We start from the raw sequence: 17,597 nt of genomic DNA on the forward strand, positions 1-17,597 counted from the left end.
CAGTCTCCTCACAGATCAAAATGTGTAACATATCATAGCAATTCTATGCCAACCTGCACATGAACAAGGAGATCATTGAAACAGAAGATTGTCTTGAATTGGACCCAAATACACTGGGATATAATAGTCAGGTTTCAAATTAATGACAAAAACATAATTATGAGACTATTTTTAAAAACCTCAAAGTATCGTGAAAGCACTAACATTTCAGTCCCTTTTCAACTCTTATACCAAAAATAAATTCAAGATGGATCCAGCTTTTTAATATAAGAGATAAAGAGGCTTTAAAAATTAAATACTGAAAGAGAATTGAGGAATATTTTGCCCAAGTGGAATGGGAAAAAAATTTCCAAGTAGGATACAAAAAACAAAAAAAATTGAATATAAAATGTAAAAGAAAAAATTACATGCAAGAAGCATTCTACATAGTTAAAAAAGTTAAGAACATATAACCAGAAAGCATTAACTACATATGCAGTGGTAAAAAAGATTATTTCTTTAGTTCATAAATATCTCATAAAAATCAGTATGAATAAGAGAATGAATTGAATGAAATGGGTAAAAGAAATATTATTTTCACAAAAAAATCAAATTAAATATGTGGAAAGATGATCAAACTAAATTATATAAAAACAGTCATTGCTAAAGTACAACTTGAATCAAATGTCATATTTATCAGGTACTGCTCATTGAGATGTGGACAAAAGTATTCTCACAGACAGCGGATAGGACTGTAACTATTAGAAGATGCTCAAGAATGGTAGTTTGGCTACAACTATCAATATCAACATTTTAAATGCATATACTACCTGACCATTGATTCAAATATTATAGCAATGATTCTATGCCAATGAACTCATATTTACCTATTTATAAGACCATATATTTTTGAATAACTCTTTGTCATAGAAAGGTTTAGCAATCAACTGGAGAGGGATGTACACATTAATTCTAGTAAAAATTTATAAGAAGTATTGCCCACCATAGGAAGAATTAAGGTTATATATAAGGATTGGGCTTCCTAGGTAGCAGAGTGGTCAGGAATCTACCTGTGAATTCAGGAGATGCAAGAGAGGGGTGTTTGTCCCTGGGTCAGGAAAATCCCCTGGAGGAGGAAATGACAGCCCATGCCAGTAATCTTGCCTGTAAAATGTACACAATATATGGACTGGAATGAAAACATTTTCAAGATTTTGCATAGTAAAAGCGAGTGTTAAATATATATAAAGAAACAAATATCCGTATGTTAAATACACTTGCACGCACCAAGATTATTACCAGATGAAAAGAAGCCAATTTAAGGCCAACCTCTAGCATCACTGACTCAGTGGGCATGAATCTGAGCAAACTCCAGGAGAGAGTGAAGGACAGGGGAGCCTGGCATGCTGCCGTCCATGGGGTCGCAGAGTCGGACACGACTTAGTGACCGAACAGCAGCTGAGGACGAGGGCTGGGAACTGCTGAGGGAAACAGGAAATTCATTTGAAACTCTATCCCATATTGTTTGGTTTTCATTCATTCTGTTTGCTAATGCATGCTAAGTCACTTCAGTCATGTCCGACTCTTTGCAACCTACGAACTGTAGCCCACAAAACTCCTCTGACAATGGTGATTCAAGAGTGGGTAGCCACGCACTTCTCCAGGGGATCATCCTGACGCTGGTCTCCTCCATTGGTAGATGGATTCTTTACCACAAGCACCACCTGGAAAATCTTGATTATTAATATCTTAGTTCAACATTAATTACAAACAAAAACATATGAAATTAAAAATCTTGTGTATAATTTTCCCACTCTAAGTTTCATCACCATATATTATTAATTCTCACTATATAGGCGCTATGCCTTTCTAGTGATAAACAAGGAGTTATAGACCTTCCATTACAGTAGGGAGGGAAACTTAATAATACCACAGTTCTATAATTACATTAGTTAAAAATAATTACTGTATATTCATTGGAGAAAGTGAATCTAGAAACAAATTTTAAAATGACTTCAGCATTCTAGGAAAATGGACTCTGATGTTAAATGTCTCCCTTCATAGTAAATGATGCACTTATTTAATATGAGATAAAAATGTTTCTTCTCCAGAGCTTCTTCATAGCATTAGTTAACTCAGAATTTCTTAGACTGTAGATTAGTGGGTTCAGCATGGGAGTTATGACTGTATAGAACACACTCACAGATTTGTCAATGGGGAAGGTCTTAGCAGGTCTTGCATTTATGAAAATACAGGGAACAAAGAAGCAGACAACCACAGTGATGTGGGAGCCACAGGTCTGGAGGGCTTTCCGCCTCCCTTCCTGACTCAGGTTCTTCAGGGAGTGCAGGATGACTCCGTAGGAGACGAGTAAGAGCAGAAACCCAAGACTGCAGATCAGTCCTCCATTGACCACAACTAAGATGCCAGTGACATAGGTATCAGTACAGACGAGTTTCAGTAGAGGGAACATGTCACACATATAGTGATCAATGACATTGGGGCCACAGAATGGGAGCCCATAAACAGTGCTGAGTTGAATTGCTGAGTGTAGAAAACCTCCAACCCAGGACACCACCAGCAACACAACACACACCCTCTGCCTCATGATCACCAGATAATGCAAGGGCTTACAGATGGCCACATAGCGGTCATAGGCCATCACCAGCAGAAGTACGATCTCTGATCCACCAAAAAAGTGCTCTGTAAATAGCTGGGTCATGCAAGATTTAAAGGATACGATTTTTTCCCCAAAGAACAAGTCTGAAATCAATCTAGGTGTAATACAAGAAGAGTAAGTTACATCCATAAATGATAAGCTAGCAAGAAAAAAGTACATTGGTGAGTTCAGCTTCTTAGTGACAGTTATAGTCACAACTATGAGCAGGTTTCCCACCACAGTCAAGATATAGAAGAGTAAGAACGTAACAAAAAGGACTTTCTGCTCCTTTGGATTCTGTGTGAGGCCCAAGAGGATGAAGTAAGTTACATTGCTCCTTGTTTCCATCTAGTCAGTCTAAATTCTATGTTCACTTGTTAGAAGCAGTGTACCTACAAAACAAGGGGAAAACTTTTAAATGAATTAAATTTTCATCTGCTGTTATATATTCAATTAAAAGAATGTGTGTCGAGAGTCTTTTCATCTCCAATGTGTCATTGATAGTGTATCTCCAAGTCAAATAAGGTAGAGTTACGTGCCCTCGTGATATAATACAGGAATAGGGATAAGATAATTCCAGATCCGTATAATAAGTTTTAAGGAAATTCACAAATGGTGAGTCATAGTACAGTTATGCATCAATAATTATTAAATCAGAGAAAACTTTCCAGAGGAATTAATGTTTTAGCTGAATTTTTTTTTTTTTTTAAGTGAAACAACAAGAACGGACTGGAAGGGAATTCAGTGAAGTCACAAAACTGTAAAAGTGAGGTTCATGGTAATTTACATAATCAATGTGAGTAGATGGAAGCATGAATAGAAGGTTTCTGTCCTGAGTTGTCCCAGATCTCACTGATACTTCTTAGGTCTTTAAGTGGATATTTCCCTTTTCCTGACCAGTAAACACTGCAACAGTCTAATTGTGTCTCCAAACCCTGTGTTTCCCCTAATTTTCAAATATATATATGCAGCATCTCTAAATGTGGACAAGCAACTGAATGGCAATTTAGTATTTACAAAACTAACTTTTTTATTTTCCACAATATGTAGCACTTCCTATACGAAATTTGACGTGTTGCCTTTTACCTTGCTAAATGATATAATTTTTCATGCTATTGTTCAGACAAAAAATTTCAGCGCTCTTCACTTATTTTTTACTCTCATAAAACTAAATAAATCCTATTGACTCTACTTCCAAAATATATCACAAATTGGAATAGTCTCATCTATTTTTTTCTGCTATGCTTTTTTTTTTAAAGTTTCTTCATAGTCCACAGTGATAGCCTCCTCCCAAGTCTCTCCGTGTTTATTCTGGCCTCCAAAAGCTGGTTTTCAGAAGCAGCCCGAATTGTCCTTCCCAGGCTTGTTCTGACGATATCACCACTCTGCTGCTCAGAAGTCTTATAGTATATTCCAATAATGCAGTCATAGTTTAATGTATCACATTTAATATTTATAGTATCATATACTACAATCCCTGTTTCATCACTAAAAAATACTGAGTCAGAACATCTATTTCATTTTCCCAAAGTCACACATTTTTAAGTGCTATACTTAGAACTGAATCTGTTTGATTTTTTTCAAAGTAAGTTAATTTCTTTCTAAATAAAGAAGGTCTCTCAATTGTTAACCTGTTTCCCCGTATTTTCCATTAGTCTTACCTTGCAGAGGCTTGTTCACAAATTGATGAATGAGTTTTAACACAATGTAAGTCCTGGAATTCTTTCATCCAATATGACAGTAGAGAGCAAAAGAGTGCCTTATTATCTGAGTATATAAATTTGTACAGTCATTTGACCGTCCATTTTCTAAGTGGATTCTTCTCATTATTCAGAGGGTCATTTTTATATGCAAGATTATTTGAAAGGAATTCCTTGGTGTACACAGAAAAAACAAACCTTAATCACATTAGGAAATGTATCAAAATGGCCAACAAATTCTATATAAAATAGGAAGATAGCAACTAGTCATTTCTCAGGGAACTTTTTCATAAGTAACCTCTTCCCTAATAACATTAAAAAGAAAAATAGCATTGATTGTTTAGCCCATCTCACTCTGTCATGTTGACATGGCCAGACTAGTTCAAACTCAAATTTTGAAAAATATTTCTATGATATTTTTTAAGTCTAAGAAAGGACCTCCTGAAAAGTTGGTGCAAGTTACTAAGTGGATAGCATTTTCTTCCTGTTAAGAATGAAGATCATGGAGTATTTCATCCCTCTGGTTGCAATTATTATTGAATCTTAGAGTTGGAACGTGTCCAAGACTGATTCTTGCTTAATTAATTCAGTGGGATTTTCCACAAAATTTTTAAATAACATCTGTATGTAAAGATATTAATAGGCTAATTCACATAGTTCATGTCAGAAAAAATCGTACTTTAGAATCTCTATAAGACTGCTGCCAATCAAGAATAAAATAACCCAGTCATTTTGCTCCAGTGAACTTATTTGTTATGTATTTCCCCACCTGAAATAGCAAGATTTCCTTTCCTTTTATTTCATACTCAGCTTAATCATCATAAAATTTGGTTAGAAATATGAAAATTATATCAAAAGACACAATTAAATATATCAAAATTGTAGATAGAGGAGCTAATAGTTTAAACAATTAGCAACTTTTTAAAAAGTAGGATGCCTCTGTTAGGCCAGCAACTATGCTATAAGTAAGGACACAACAATTAATAAAACCAGGGTTAAATTATGTAAAAAATTTTTTCTTGCATTCCTGTATTATTTTCTCAGAATAAAGTCAGACAATAAAGAAGGAGACATTCAGTAATTGTAGTTGTATTACTGGCTTGTAATATAAGAAATAGTTTACTGTGACAGAAAATAAGAGGAAGTTCTACTGTGGATAATGTAATCAGAGAAGGCCTATCTTAAAAAGTGATATTTAAACTCAGATTAAAAAGATAGGTAGTGACTACCATTAGAAGTACTGTTACAGAAAGCAAAGCTAAGTAAAAATTTAAAAATAAAATTATTTCACTTCAGAGAATAGGCGCTACACTTAGAAAAAATCTGAGTAACATGGAAACTTCCATTACCATATGTAAGACAGATAGACAACGGGAATTTGCTGTGTGATTCAGGAAACTCAAACAGGGGCTCTGTATCACCCTAGAGGAGTGGGATGGGAGGGGATATGTGTATATTTATGGCTGATTCATGTTGGGGTTTGACAGTTTACAACAACATTCTGTACAGCAATTATCCTTCAATAAAAAATAAATTAATTTTTTATGAAGGACTTGTGAAAGTGTGCCCACTGTCTTCTTTCAGATTTTAACGTGGAAGTTTCAAAGCTTTAGTGTTGAGGATGATGTTTGCGGTGGAGCAGTCACATGTGGACTTTATTATGTCCAGGCACATTCCTTCTATTTCAAACTTGCTGAGAGTATTTTGTGAAATGTTGTTGAAGTTTTATGTGGTCATGAACAAGCCAAACAGAAATTAAGAAAATAATTCCACTTACAAGACCACCAAAACGAAGAAAATAGTTAAGAGAAAACTTAATCAATGAGACAAAAGCATTTTAAACTGAACATCACAAAACTTTATTCAGAGATATTATGGAACACATAGATATATGGGAAAACATTTATGAACTAGAATATTTAATAGTATTTAGATGTTACTATCGCTTCAAGTGATCTACAGATTCTGTACACTTCCTATCAAAACTATAAAAATGTTTTTTGCAGAAGTAGAAAAATTCATGATAAAATTCGTATGGACTATTAAGGACTTCAAAATTGCCAAAACAGTTTTGAAAAGGAGGAAAGTTGGAGGTCTCACACTTCCTTGCTCTAAAACATACTACAAAGCTACAGTAACCGCAGCACTAGTATTGAGATAAAGATGGACAACAGACTGATGGAGTAAACAGACTCTAGAAATAAACCTTTGTGTATGTCCCAGATAATTTTCAACAAGACTGCCAAGAGCATTTTATGAAAAAAAAAGATATAATATGGAATTAAGTGAAAAAAGACAGTCACAAAAAACAAATACTGTATGATTCCACTTGACTGAGACACTTAAAGAGTCAAATTATGGAGAAAAAGTAGAATGGTGGCTGCCCACAGGTCAGTGAGGGAAAATGGGGAATTTTGTTTAACGGTTTTAGAATTTCAGCTTGAGAAGTTGGGAAAGTTCTGGATATAGACAGTGGTCATAGTTGCATAACTTAATGTCACTTTAAGATGATTAAAGTTATGAATTTTGTCATGTATACTTGGCCATAATTTTAAAAGTAAATATAAGATCTAAGGTGACCTCATTAATTGATTTATGACATGAATATAGAGTATAGCTTGATAGCCCAAAGTAAAGGCAAATATCATCGACTTCAGATACATCTGGGGAATTTAAGAGGCAAATATGTCTATCCAATGACAAAACTACTAAATTAAAATCTCTATCTTTAAGTTTTTATTAATTTGGAGCGTGTATGCCTGTGTGCTGTGGTTTCAGTCGCGTCTGACTCTGTAAACGTGTGGACTGCAGCCCGCAGACTCCTCTGTCCATGGGATGATCCTGACAAGAACAGTGGAGTGCAGCGCCTCGCCCCCCTCCATGGGGTCTTCCCGGCCCAAGCCTGCATCTGCTGTGGCCCCTGAATTACAGGCGGATTACCACAGAGCCACCGGGAACCCCACAGTAGACTGCAGTGATTTGCAACGTGCCAGTTTCAGATCTACAGCAAAGGACTGAGTTATACATACACACGTGTCTACCTTTTCTCCATTTCTTTTCCCACTTAGTTTATTACAAAGTGTGAGCAGAGTTCCCTGTGCTGTACAGTAGGACTTGTTATAATCCATGTTAAACATGTGGTGCCTTAGTCCAACTCTTGCGGTACCAGGGACAGCAGCCTGCTAGGCTCCTCTGTCCATGGGATTTTCCTGCAAGAATACTGGAGAGGGATGCCATGCCCGCCTCCACGAGGTCTCCTGACCCAGGGGTCCAGCCCACATCTCCTCTAGCTCTTGCTTTGCAGGTGGATTCTTTACCACAGAGCCAGCGGGAAAGCCCATGTTAGAGTATAGTGATTAGCCTGTCTACATTGCTACAATTGTCTACATTGCTAAAAAATGTCTACAGCAAAGTGACTGACTTACACATATACATGTATCTACTCTTTTTCAAATTCTGTTCCCATTTAGTTTATTACAAAATATGGAGCAGAGTTCCCTGTGCTATACAGTAGGCCCTGCTATAATCTATTTTAAATACAGCAGTGCATATCGGTGGAGAAGGAAATGGCAGTCCACTCCAGGGTTCTTCTTGCCTGGAGAATCCCAGGGACAGAGGAGCCTGGTGGGCGGCCGTCTATGGGGTCGCACAGAGTCGGACACGACTGCAGTGACTTAGCAGCAGCAGCAGTGTGTACTGGGGGCTTCTCTGGTGGGTCACTGGTCAGGAACCCACCTGTAACGCAGAAGACACCAGAGACCTGGGTTCCATCACTGGGTTGAGACGATCCGTGGAGGAGGGCATCGCAGCCCGCAAGCCTAGGTGTATTTCTGAGAAACAATAAGAATGAGAGACTGCGAGTCTCCTCACAGACCAAAATGTGTTACATATAATGGCAATTATGTGTCAACCTGCACATGAAAAAAGAGATTAGTGAAGCAGAAGAGTGTCTTGAATTGGATCCAAATACAGTGGGATTTCAGAAAACAAAAATCAGGATTTCAAGTTAATGGCAAAAAGATAGCTATGCAACTATTTTTAAAAACCATAAAATATAGAGAAACCACTAAAATTTCAATCTCTATTTAGCTCCTATAGCAAAATAAATTCAAGATTAATCAAAAGTTTTAATATAAGATATAAAAATGCTTTAAAAAATAAGCACTGGAAAAGAATTGAAGACTATTTGGCACAAGTGGAATGGGAAAATATCATTCTAAGCAAGATACACAAATGAAAAAAATTGAATACAAAATGTAAAAATAAAAAATTTACATGCAAAAATCATTCTACATAGCTTAAAAAGTTAAAACCATGTAACCAGGAAATGGAGAAGGAAATGGCAGCCCACTCCAGTATTCTTGCCTGGGAAATCCCATGGACAGAGAAGCCTGCTGGGCTACAGTCCATAGAGTAGAAAAAGAGTCAGACACAACTTAGCAAGTAAACAACAAGAAATCTAATTTTTAAACCTAATTTGATGTCATATCGTGTGTGCATTTTTATCATCCCTTTTGAACTAACATTATATCATGCACTTTTTCTCATGTCTTCAAATTTTCTTTGAAAACACAATTTTTAATAGCTGCATGATAATCCATCTTATTAATAGATAGTATTCATTGACTTGTCAAATATTTTTGGTTGTTTAGGTTTTTGCTTTTCACTGCAGTGAGTGGTACCATCGTCCTGTGTTCTTCTTCTATTTGTTTAGCAGCTGGTGGCTCAGACGGTAAAGAATCCATCTGCAGTGCAGGAGACCTTGGTTCAGTCCCTGGGATGGGAAGATCCCCGGGAGAAGGGCAGGGCTACCCACCTCAATATTCTGGCCTGGAGAGTGCCATGGACAGAGAGCCTGGCAGGTCCCAGTCCTTGGGGTCACAACAAGCAGGACACAGCTGAGGTACTTTCACACAATCAGAAAGCATAAACTACTCACGCAGTGGTGAAAGTGATCGTTTCTTGCTATATAAACATCTCATAAAAATCAGTATGGAAAAGACTAACCATTGAATTAAATAGGTAAAATTTGAATGAATATATATGTAAAAATTTGTTTATATTTATATACATATAAACTCACAGAAAATACAAATCAAATTGAACATGTGGAAAGATTATAGAATTCAATTATATCAAAAGGGTTGTGGTTAAAGAATAAGAATAACTTTAATCAGATGTCATAAATATTTATCAGGTACTGGTGATTGAGATGTTGACAAAAGAATTCTCATAGAGTGGACAGGACTGTAACTACTTAACCTCAAGTATGGTAATTTGGCAGTAACTATCAATATCAGCATTTAAATGCATATATTACCTGACCATTCATTCAAACATCATAGGAACAATGCTATCCCTATAAAATTATATTTGCATATACATGAAACATATATTAATTAGAATATTATTTGCCTTATGAAAAGTTTAGCAATCACATTAATAGAAATGTACACACTAATTTAACTATAAATTTATAAGAACTGTGCACCATAAGAAAAATTATATATTTATATATATATAAATATATATATATATATAAGACTGGGCTTCCCAGGTGGCACAGTGTGAATCTGGCTGCCAGTGCAGGAGACGCAGAAGACACAAGCTTGATCCTGGGTCAGGAAGATCCCCTGGAGTATGAAATGGCAACCCACTCCAGCATTCTTGCCTGGGAAATTCCTCGGACAGAGGGGACTGGCAGGCTATAATATATGGGATCTCAAAGAGTCAGAAACTACAAGCGACTGATCATGTATGTACAAAATATATGGACTTGTATGGAAACATCTTCAAGATGCTGCATAGTAAAAGCAAGTGTTACATATATAGAAAGAAGCAAATATGTGCATGCTAATTACACTTGCATTTGCAAAGATTATTACCAGATGAAAAGAAACAAATTTAGGGACAACATCTACGGCTGGAAAATGCTGAGAAAAAAATAGGAAATTCATGTGCCCTGCATACCATGTGATTTAATTTCCATTTATGCTGTTTATTGATATCTGTTTTACTTCAAATCTTCTTGTAAATGGGAGAGTATTAAGTTAAAGATTTTGTGCATAATGCCACAGAAGTATAATAAAAAAAGATGATATATATAAATAAATATTTTAAATTTTATAAATAAAAAAGTTCATTTAAATGATAAGAGTCTAAATAAAAATCATCTTGTCCTGAAAAAGAGTTGTTATTGTTATTCAGCCTCTAAGTACAACTCTGTGCTACTCCATGAACTGCAATATCGTTTTTGCTCTTTTTTTCATGAAACAAGAGTGAAAAATATGAATCTATAAATTGGTTGGGCTTTCCAGGTGGCTCTAGTGGTAAAGAACTCAGCAGCCAATGCAGGAGACATAAGAGATGCCAGTTCATTCCCTGGGTCAGGAAGATCCCCTGGAGGAAGGCATGGCAACCCACTCTAGTTTCTTGCCTGGAGAATTCCATGGACAGAGGAGCCTGGTGAGCTACAGTCCCTAGGGTCACATAGACTCGGACAAGACTGAAGCGACTGAGCACACATAACTTAGTTAAAAATCAGTGCAATAATATTCTCATGAATTCATTATACACTATTTTTTTTGGCTATATAGGTTTTATGCCATTCTGGGTACAGTTAAAAACAAGTAATTATAGACCTTACATTCTAGTAAGCAGAAAAACTGTTATTAATAGCACAGATGTATAATTGCAATCTTTAATGATAATTATCATAAATTTGTTCAAGAAAAAGAAATCAGAATCAAATTTTAAAATGGCTTCCCTGGTAGCTAATATTGTAAAGAATCTTCCTGCAATGGGGGAGACCTGGATTCGATCGCTGGGTTGAGAAGATCACATGGAGGAGAGTGTGGCAATTCACTCCAGTATCCTTGTCTGGAGAATCCCCATGGACAGAGGGGCCTGGCCGGCTACAGTCCATGCAGTTGCAAGCAGCTGACATGACTGAGTGACTGAGCACAAAATGCTTCTGCATTCAAAGGAAATGTCCCCTGATGTCAAATGACACCTTTCCTAGTAATCAGTGCACTTACTTAAAATGAGATATGATGTTCCTTCTCCAGAGCTTCTTCATAGCACTAGTTAACTCAGAGTTTCTTAGGCTGTAGATTAATGGGTTCAGCATGGGGCTTATGACTGTATAAAACACACTCACAGATTTGTCAATGGGGAAGGTCTTAGCAGGTCTCACATACATGAAAATGCAGGGAACAAAGAAGCAGACAACCACAGTGATGTGGGAGCCACAGGTCTGGAGGGCTTTCCGCCTCCCTTCCTGACTCAGTTTCTTCAGAGAGTGCAGGATGACTCCGTAGGAGACGAGTAAGAGCAGAAACACAGCAGTGCAGATCAGTCCTCCATTGGCCACAACTAAGACACCAACGATATAGGTGTCAGTACAGACGAGTTTGAGTAAAGGGAACATGTCACACATAAAGTGATCAATGACATTGGGGCCACAGAATGGGAGCCTGTAAACAGTGCCAAGTTGAATAATTGAGTGCAGAAAACCTCCAACCCAGGACACCACCAGCAACACAACACACACCCTGTGCCTCATGATCACCAGATAATGCAAGGGCTTACAGATGGCCACATAGCGGTCATAGGCCATCACCAGCAGAAGTACGATCTCTGATCCACCAAAAAAGTGCTCTGTAAAGAGTTGGGTCATGCAAGATTCAAATGATATGATTTTTTCCCCTAAGAACAAGTCTGAAATCATTCTAGGTGTAATACAAGAAGAATAAGTGATATCCATAAATGATAAGCTAGCAAGAAAAAAGTACATCGGTGAGTTCAGGGTCTTACTGACAGTTATAGTCACAATAATGACCAGGTTGCCCATCAGGGTCAAAATGTAGAAGATCAAGAACATAACAAAAGTAGCTTCTGTTCCTTTGGATTCTGAGTGAGGCCCAGGAGGACAAAGTAAGTTACATTTTTCCTTGGTTCCATCCAGTCTGGACAGAAGCTGAGTTCGGGTATTAGAAGTAGTTGGTCTAAAAGACAAGGGGAAAAACACTTAAATTGGGGGGAAAAAAACACTTAAAGGGGAAAACACTTAAATGCACAATTGTTTGTTTACATATTCACTTGAAGAATGTATCTAGAACATCTATTTGTGTCTAATATGTCACGGACATTTTGATTACAAGTTGAGTAAGGCGTAGTTTCTTTCCCTCAGTGATATGGTACACAACAAGGGATCAGGCAATTCCAGACCCAAGTTATAGATGCCACTAATATTTGGCTTCCCTGGTGCTCAGATGGTAAAGAATCTGCCCACAGTGCAGGAGACCTAGGTTTGATCCCAGGATTGTTAGCATTCACAGGAGGAGGAAATGGCAACTCACTCCATTATCTTGCCTGGAAAATTCCATGGAGAGAGGAGCCTGGAAAATTACAGTCCAAGCAGTCACGAACTCAGACATGACTGAGCAACTTTATTATTTTTTTTTTAATGAGTATCACACAGTGCTTAGGATCACAGGTCCCTCAGATGGTAAAAGCGTCTGCCTACAGTGAGGGAGACACGGGTTTCATCCCTGGGTCAGGAGGATCCTCTGGAAAGGAAATAGCAACCCACTCCAGTACTCTTGCCTGGAAAACCCCATGGACTGAGGAGCCTGGTAGGCTACAGTCCATGGGGTCGCAAAGAGTCGGACACGACTGAGTGACTTCACTTTCACTTCCCTCCACTTTAGGGGTATATCAAACTGTAATCAAAGAAGACTTCCTGGAGGAAGCAATGCTTTGGTTGAGCTTTTAAAAAATTGAAAGCATAAAATAGATGGGAGAGAATTCCATGAAAAAGTGCATCACTTCCAGAGTCAGAAAGTATAATAAATGAGATCCACTTAAGGTAATTTACAGTGTAGGTAGATCAAACTGTGAACAGAAGATCCTTGTCCTGAACTGTCTCAAACCTCACTGACACTTCTTAGGTCTTGAGGTGGATATTTCCCTTTTCCTGACCAGCAAATTCTACCATGGTCTAATTTTGGGTCAGCCCCTTTTTCTCCCCTAATTTTTAAACATGTGTGTGCAATAAGGCTGCATTTTGTCACCCTGGTTATTTAACTTATATGCAGAGTGCATTATGAGAAACGCTGGGCTGGATGAAGTACAATTGGAATCATGGAAGATTGCCATGAGAAATATCAATAAACTCAGATATGCAGATGACACCACCCTTATGGCAGAAAGTGAAGAGGAACTAAAGAGCCTATTGATGAAATTGAAAGAGGAGCGTGAAAAAGTTGGCTTAAAGCTCAACATTCAGAAAACTAAGATCCTGGCATCTGGCCCCATCACTTCATGGCAAATAGATAGGGAAACAGTGGCTGACTTTATTTTTGGGGGCTCCAAAATCACGGCAGATGGTGACTGCAGCCATGAAATTAAAAGGCATTTGCTCCTTGGAAGAAAACTTGTGACCAACCTAGACAGCATATTAAAAAGCAGAGACATAAATTTGCCAACAAACCAACCCATCTAGTCAAATGTATGGTTTTTCCAGTGGTCATGTACGGATGTGAGAGTTGGACTATAGAGAAAGCTGAGCACTGAAGAATAGATGCTTTTGAACTGTGGTGTTGGAGAAGACTCTTGAGAGTCCATTGGATTGCAAGGAGATCCAACCAGTCCATCCTAAAGGATGTCAGTCCTGAATATTCACTGGAAGGACTGATGCTGAAACTGAAACTCCAATACTTTGGCTACCTGATGTGAAGAAGTGACTCATTGGAAAAGACCCTGATGCTGGGAAAGATTGAAGGCAGGAGGAGAAGGGGACAATAGAGGATGAGATGGTTGGATAGTATCACCAACTCAATGAACATCAGTTTAAATAAACTCCAGGAGTTGGTGATGGACAGGGAGGCCTGGCATGTTGCAGTCCATGAGATCGCAGTGTGGGACACAACTGAGCAACTGAGCTGATATCCAACATCTCTAATTTTGGCATAGTTTACTGGCAATGTAGTATTTACAAAGCTAACTTTTAAAAGTTCTACTATAAATATAAGCATTTTCTATACAAAACTTCAACAGGGGCTCCCTATTTATCTATTAAATCCTATTATTTTCCATGTTATTGTTCAGACAAAAATTTCAATGCTCTTCACTCTTTGATACTCTCATAAAAATTTAATAATTCCTATTTACTCTATTTTCAAAATATATCACAAGTTTGATCATATCCTACTTCTTAATTTCTTCCTGGTCTACTGTAGTAGCCTCTTGCCAAATCTCTCCGTGTTTATTTTGGCCTCCAAAAACTGATTCTCCTGAAGCAGCCCACATTGTCCTTTTAAATTTTATTCTGATGACATCATCCTGCTGCTGAATAGTATTAACCGTATATTCCAATCACAGATTCATAGTTTAATGTATCACACTTAATGTTTAGAGTAACAAGAACAGGAATTCCCATTTTATAATGGAAGAAGCTAATGCTCAGAATATCTCATTCATTTCCCTCAAATCACATATTTTTAAGGGTTACATCTAGAACTGAATCTAAGTTTGATTGATTTCAAAGTAATATACTTTCTTTTACAATAAAGAACATTCCACACTTGTGAGTCTGGTTCCCATGATTTACCATTAGTCTTACCTTTAGAGGTTTCTTCAGAATCTGAATGATGTCTTTAAGTTACTCATAAACACTAAGAATTATTTTTCATCCAGTTTGACAACAGAGGGCAAAAGGCTGCTTTATTATTTGAGGATAAATTTTATTTCATTTGGCTGTCTGTCCATTTTCTTCATGAATTCTCATGATTATTCAAGTCTTTTTTATGGGCAGTGTAGATTATTTGAAAGGAATTCCAGGGTGCATACAGAAAAACAAAAGTTTATCAAATTAGAAATGTATCAAAATGACCAAGAAATCCTATATATACATAGAAGATATCAAGTAGCCATTTCCCAGGAAAATTTTTCACAAGTAACTTCTTTCTACTAACTTGAAAAAGAAAAATAGCATTTGGCTGTTTAGCCCTTCTCATTCTGTCATGCTAGCTGGCCAGATTAATTGACCTAAGATTTTGAAAGATATTCATTTTTTAAGTTATACTTTAAGGCTAAGAAAAGACCTCAGGAAAACTCGATGCCTCTTATTAAGTGGATAGCATCTTCTTACCCTTAGGGGTGAAGATCATGGGATATTTCATCCCTTCCAGCTGCAAGTTCATTGAGTCTTAGAACTGGAATATGTCCAAGATTGGTTCCTATTTAATTAATTCACTGGGACTTTCCCCAGAGTTTTTAAAGATCGCGTATATGCAAAGATTTTAATAAGACAAATCACATAATTCATATCAGTAATGTCCAACATTGGAAAAACTCTTCATAAGAATGAGAAGTTCATGAGAAAAAAAGAGTCGTCATGACACTAAAGACGATCAATTAAAGACAATTAATATATAAATCCAGTCATTTTTCTCCAGTGAACAGATACGTATTTCCCCACCCGCCATAGCATGATTTTCTATCCTTTTAAGATATAATTTAATCACCTTAAATTTTGGTTAGATATATGAAAGTTATATCAGAAAACACAGTTAAATGCCTTAAAATAAAATATGTAGTAGCTAATATTAAATTCACCATCATGATTATCTGGTTTGTTAAGACCTTTTTTGTATAGATCTTATGTGCATTCTTGCCACATTTTCTTAATACCTTCTGCTTCTGTTAGGTCTGTAATATTTCTGTCCTTTATTGTGCCCATCTTTTCAAGAAATATTCCCTTGGTATTTCTAATTTTTTTGAAGAGATCTCTAGTCATTCTCATTCTATTATTCACCTTTATTACTTTGCATTGATCTCTTAAGAAGGCTTTCTTATCTCTCCTTGCTGTTCTTTGGAACTAGCTATTTTCTTTGGAATTAAGAAAAGATGGCAAGAATACACAGAAGAACTATACAAAAAAGATTTTCATGACCCAGATAACCACATTGGTGTGATCACTCAGCTATAGGCAGACACCCTGGAGTCCAAAGTGAAGTGGACCTTACAAATCATCACTGCAAACAAAGCTAGTGGAGGTGATGGAATGCCAATTGAGCTATTTTAAGAATAAAAAGATGACACAGTTAAAGTGCTGCACTTGATGTGCCAGCAAATTTGGAATACTCAGCAGTGGTCACAGGACTGGAAAAGCTATTTTCATTCCAACCCCAAAGAAAGGCAATGCCAAAGAATATCCAAACTACCACACACTTGGACTCATCTCACATGCTAACAAAGTAATTCTCAAAATTATCCAAGCCAGGCTTCAGCAGTACACGAACTGAGAATATCCAGATGTTCAAGCTGGATTTAGAAAAGGCAGAGGAACCAGAGATCAAATTGCCTACATCTGTTGTATCATCAAAAAAGCAAGAGAGTTCCAGAAAAGCATATACTTCTGCTTTATTGACTATGCCAAAGATTTTGACTGTGTGGATCACAAAAAGTGTGGAAAATTCTTCAAGAGATGGGAACACCAGACCAACTTACTTGCTTCCTGAGAAATCTGTATGCAGGTCAAGAAGCAACAGTTAGAACCAGACATAGAACAACAGACTGGTTCAAATTTGGGAGAGGAGTACATCAAGGCTGTATATTGTAATGCTGCTTATTTAACTTCTATGTAGAGTACATCATGCAAAATCCCAGGTTGGATGAAGCACAAGGTGGAATCAAGACGGCCAGGAGAAATATATAAAACCTCAGACATGCAGATTACTCCATCTTTATGGAAGAAAGCAAAGAGAAACTGAAGAGCCTCTTGACGAAAGTGAAAGAAGAAAGTGAAAAAGCTGGCTTAAAACTCAACATTCAAAAAACTAAGATCTTGACATCCAGCCCCATCAATTCATGGCAAATAGATGGAGAAACAATGGAATCAGTGAGATATTTTGTTTTCTTGGTCTCCCAAATCACTACAGATGGTGACTGCAGCCATGAAATTAAAAGACACTTGCTTCTTGGAAGAAAAGCCAACTTAGACAGCAGTGACCTAGAAATGACCAATCTAGACAGCATGTTAAAAAGCAGAGACATTACTTTGCTGACAAAGGTCCATCTAGTCAAAGGTATGGTTTTTCCAGTAGTCATGTATGGATGTAAGAGGTGGACTATAAAGAAAGCTCAGCACCAAAGAATTGATGTTTTTGAACTGTAGTCTTAGAGAAGACTCTTGAGAGTCCCTTGGACTGCAAAGAGATCAAATCAGTCCATCCTAAAGGAAATCAGTCCTGAAT

The 17,597-nt window shown here is 37.1% G+C and overlaps 1 protein-coding gene and 1 pseudogene across 1 annotated transcript; both read right to left on the minus strand.

Moving 5' to 3' along the window:
- Positions 1–2,059: 2,059 nt before the first annotated feature.
- Positions 2,060–2,986, minus strand: LOC136175720 (olfactory receptor 4A47-like). Its single transcript, XM_065945962.1, has one exon. It carries the CDS (start codon positions 2,984–2,986, stop codon positions 2,060–2,062), a length of 927 nt encoding a protein of 308 aa, XP_065802034.1.
- An 8,385-nt stretch (positions 2,987–11,371) lies between these two features.
- LOC136175144 (olfactory receptor 4A47-like) lies at positions 11,372–12,300 on the minus strand (annotated as a pseudogene).
- Positions 12,301–17,597: the final 5,297 nt, after the last annotated feature.

This window comes from Muntiacus reevesi, chromosome 9, assembly GCF_963930625.1.
Source record: "Muntiacus reevesi chromosome 9, mMunRee1.1, whole genome shotgun sequence".
Classification (NCBI taxonomy): Eukaryota; Metazoa; Chordata; class Mammalia; order Artiodactyla; family Cervidae; genus Muntiacus; species Muntiacus reevesi.

What these genes read in the sequence shown, in the direction of transcription:
- LOC136175720 (XM_065945962.1), bottom strand. Translation starts at nt 2,986, where the DNA reads ATGGAAACAAGGAGCAATGTAACTTACTTCATCCTCTTGGGCCTCACA.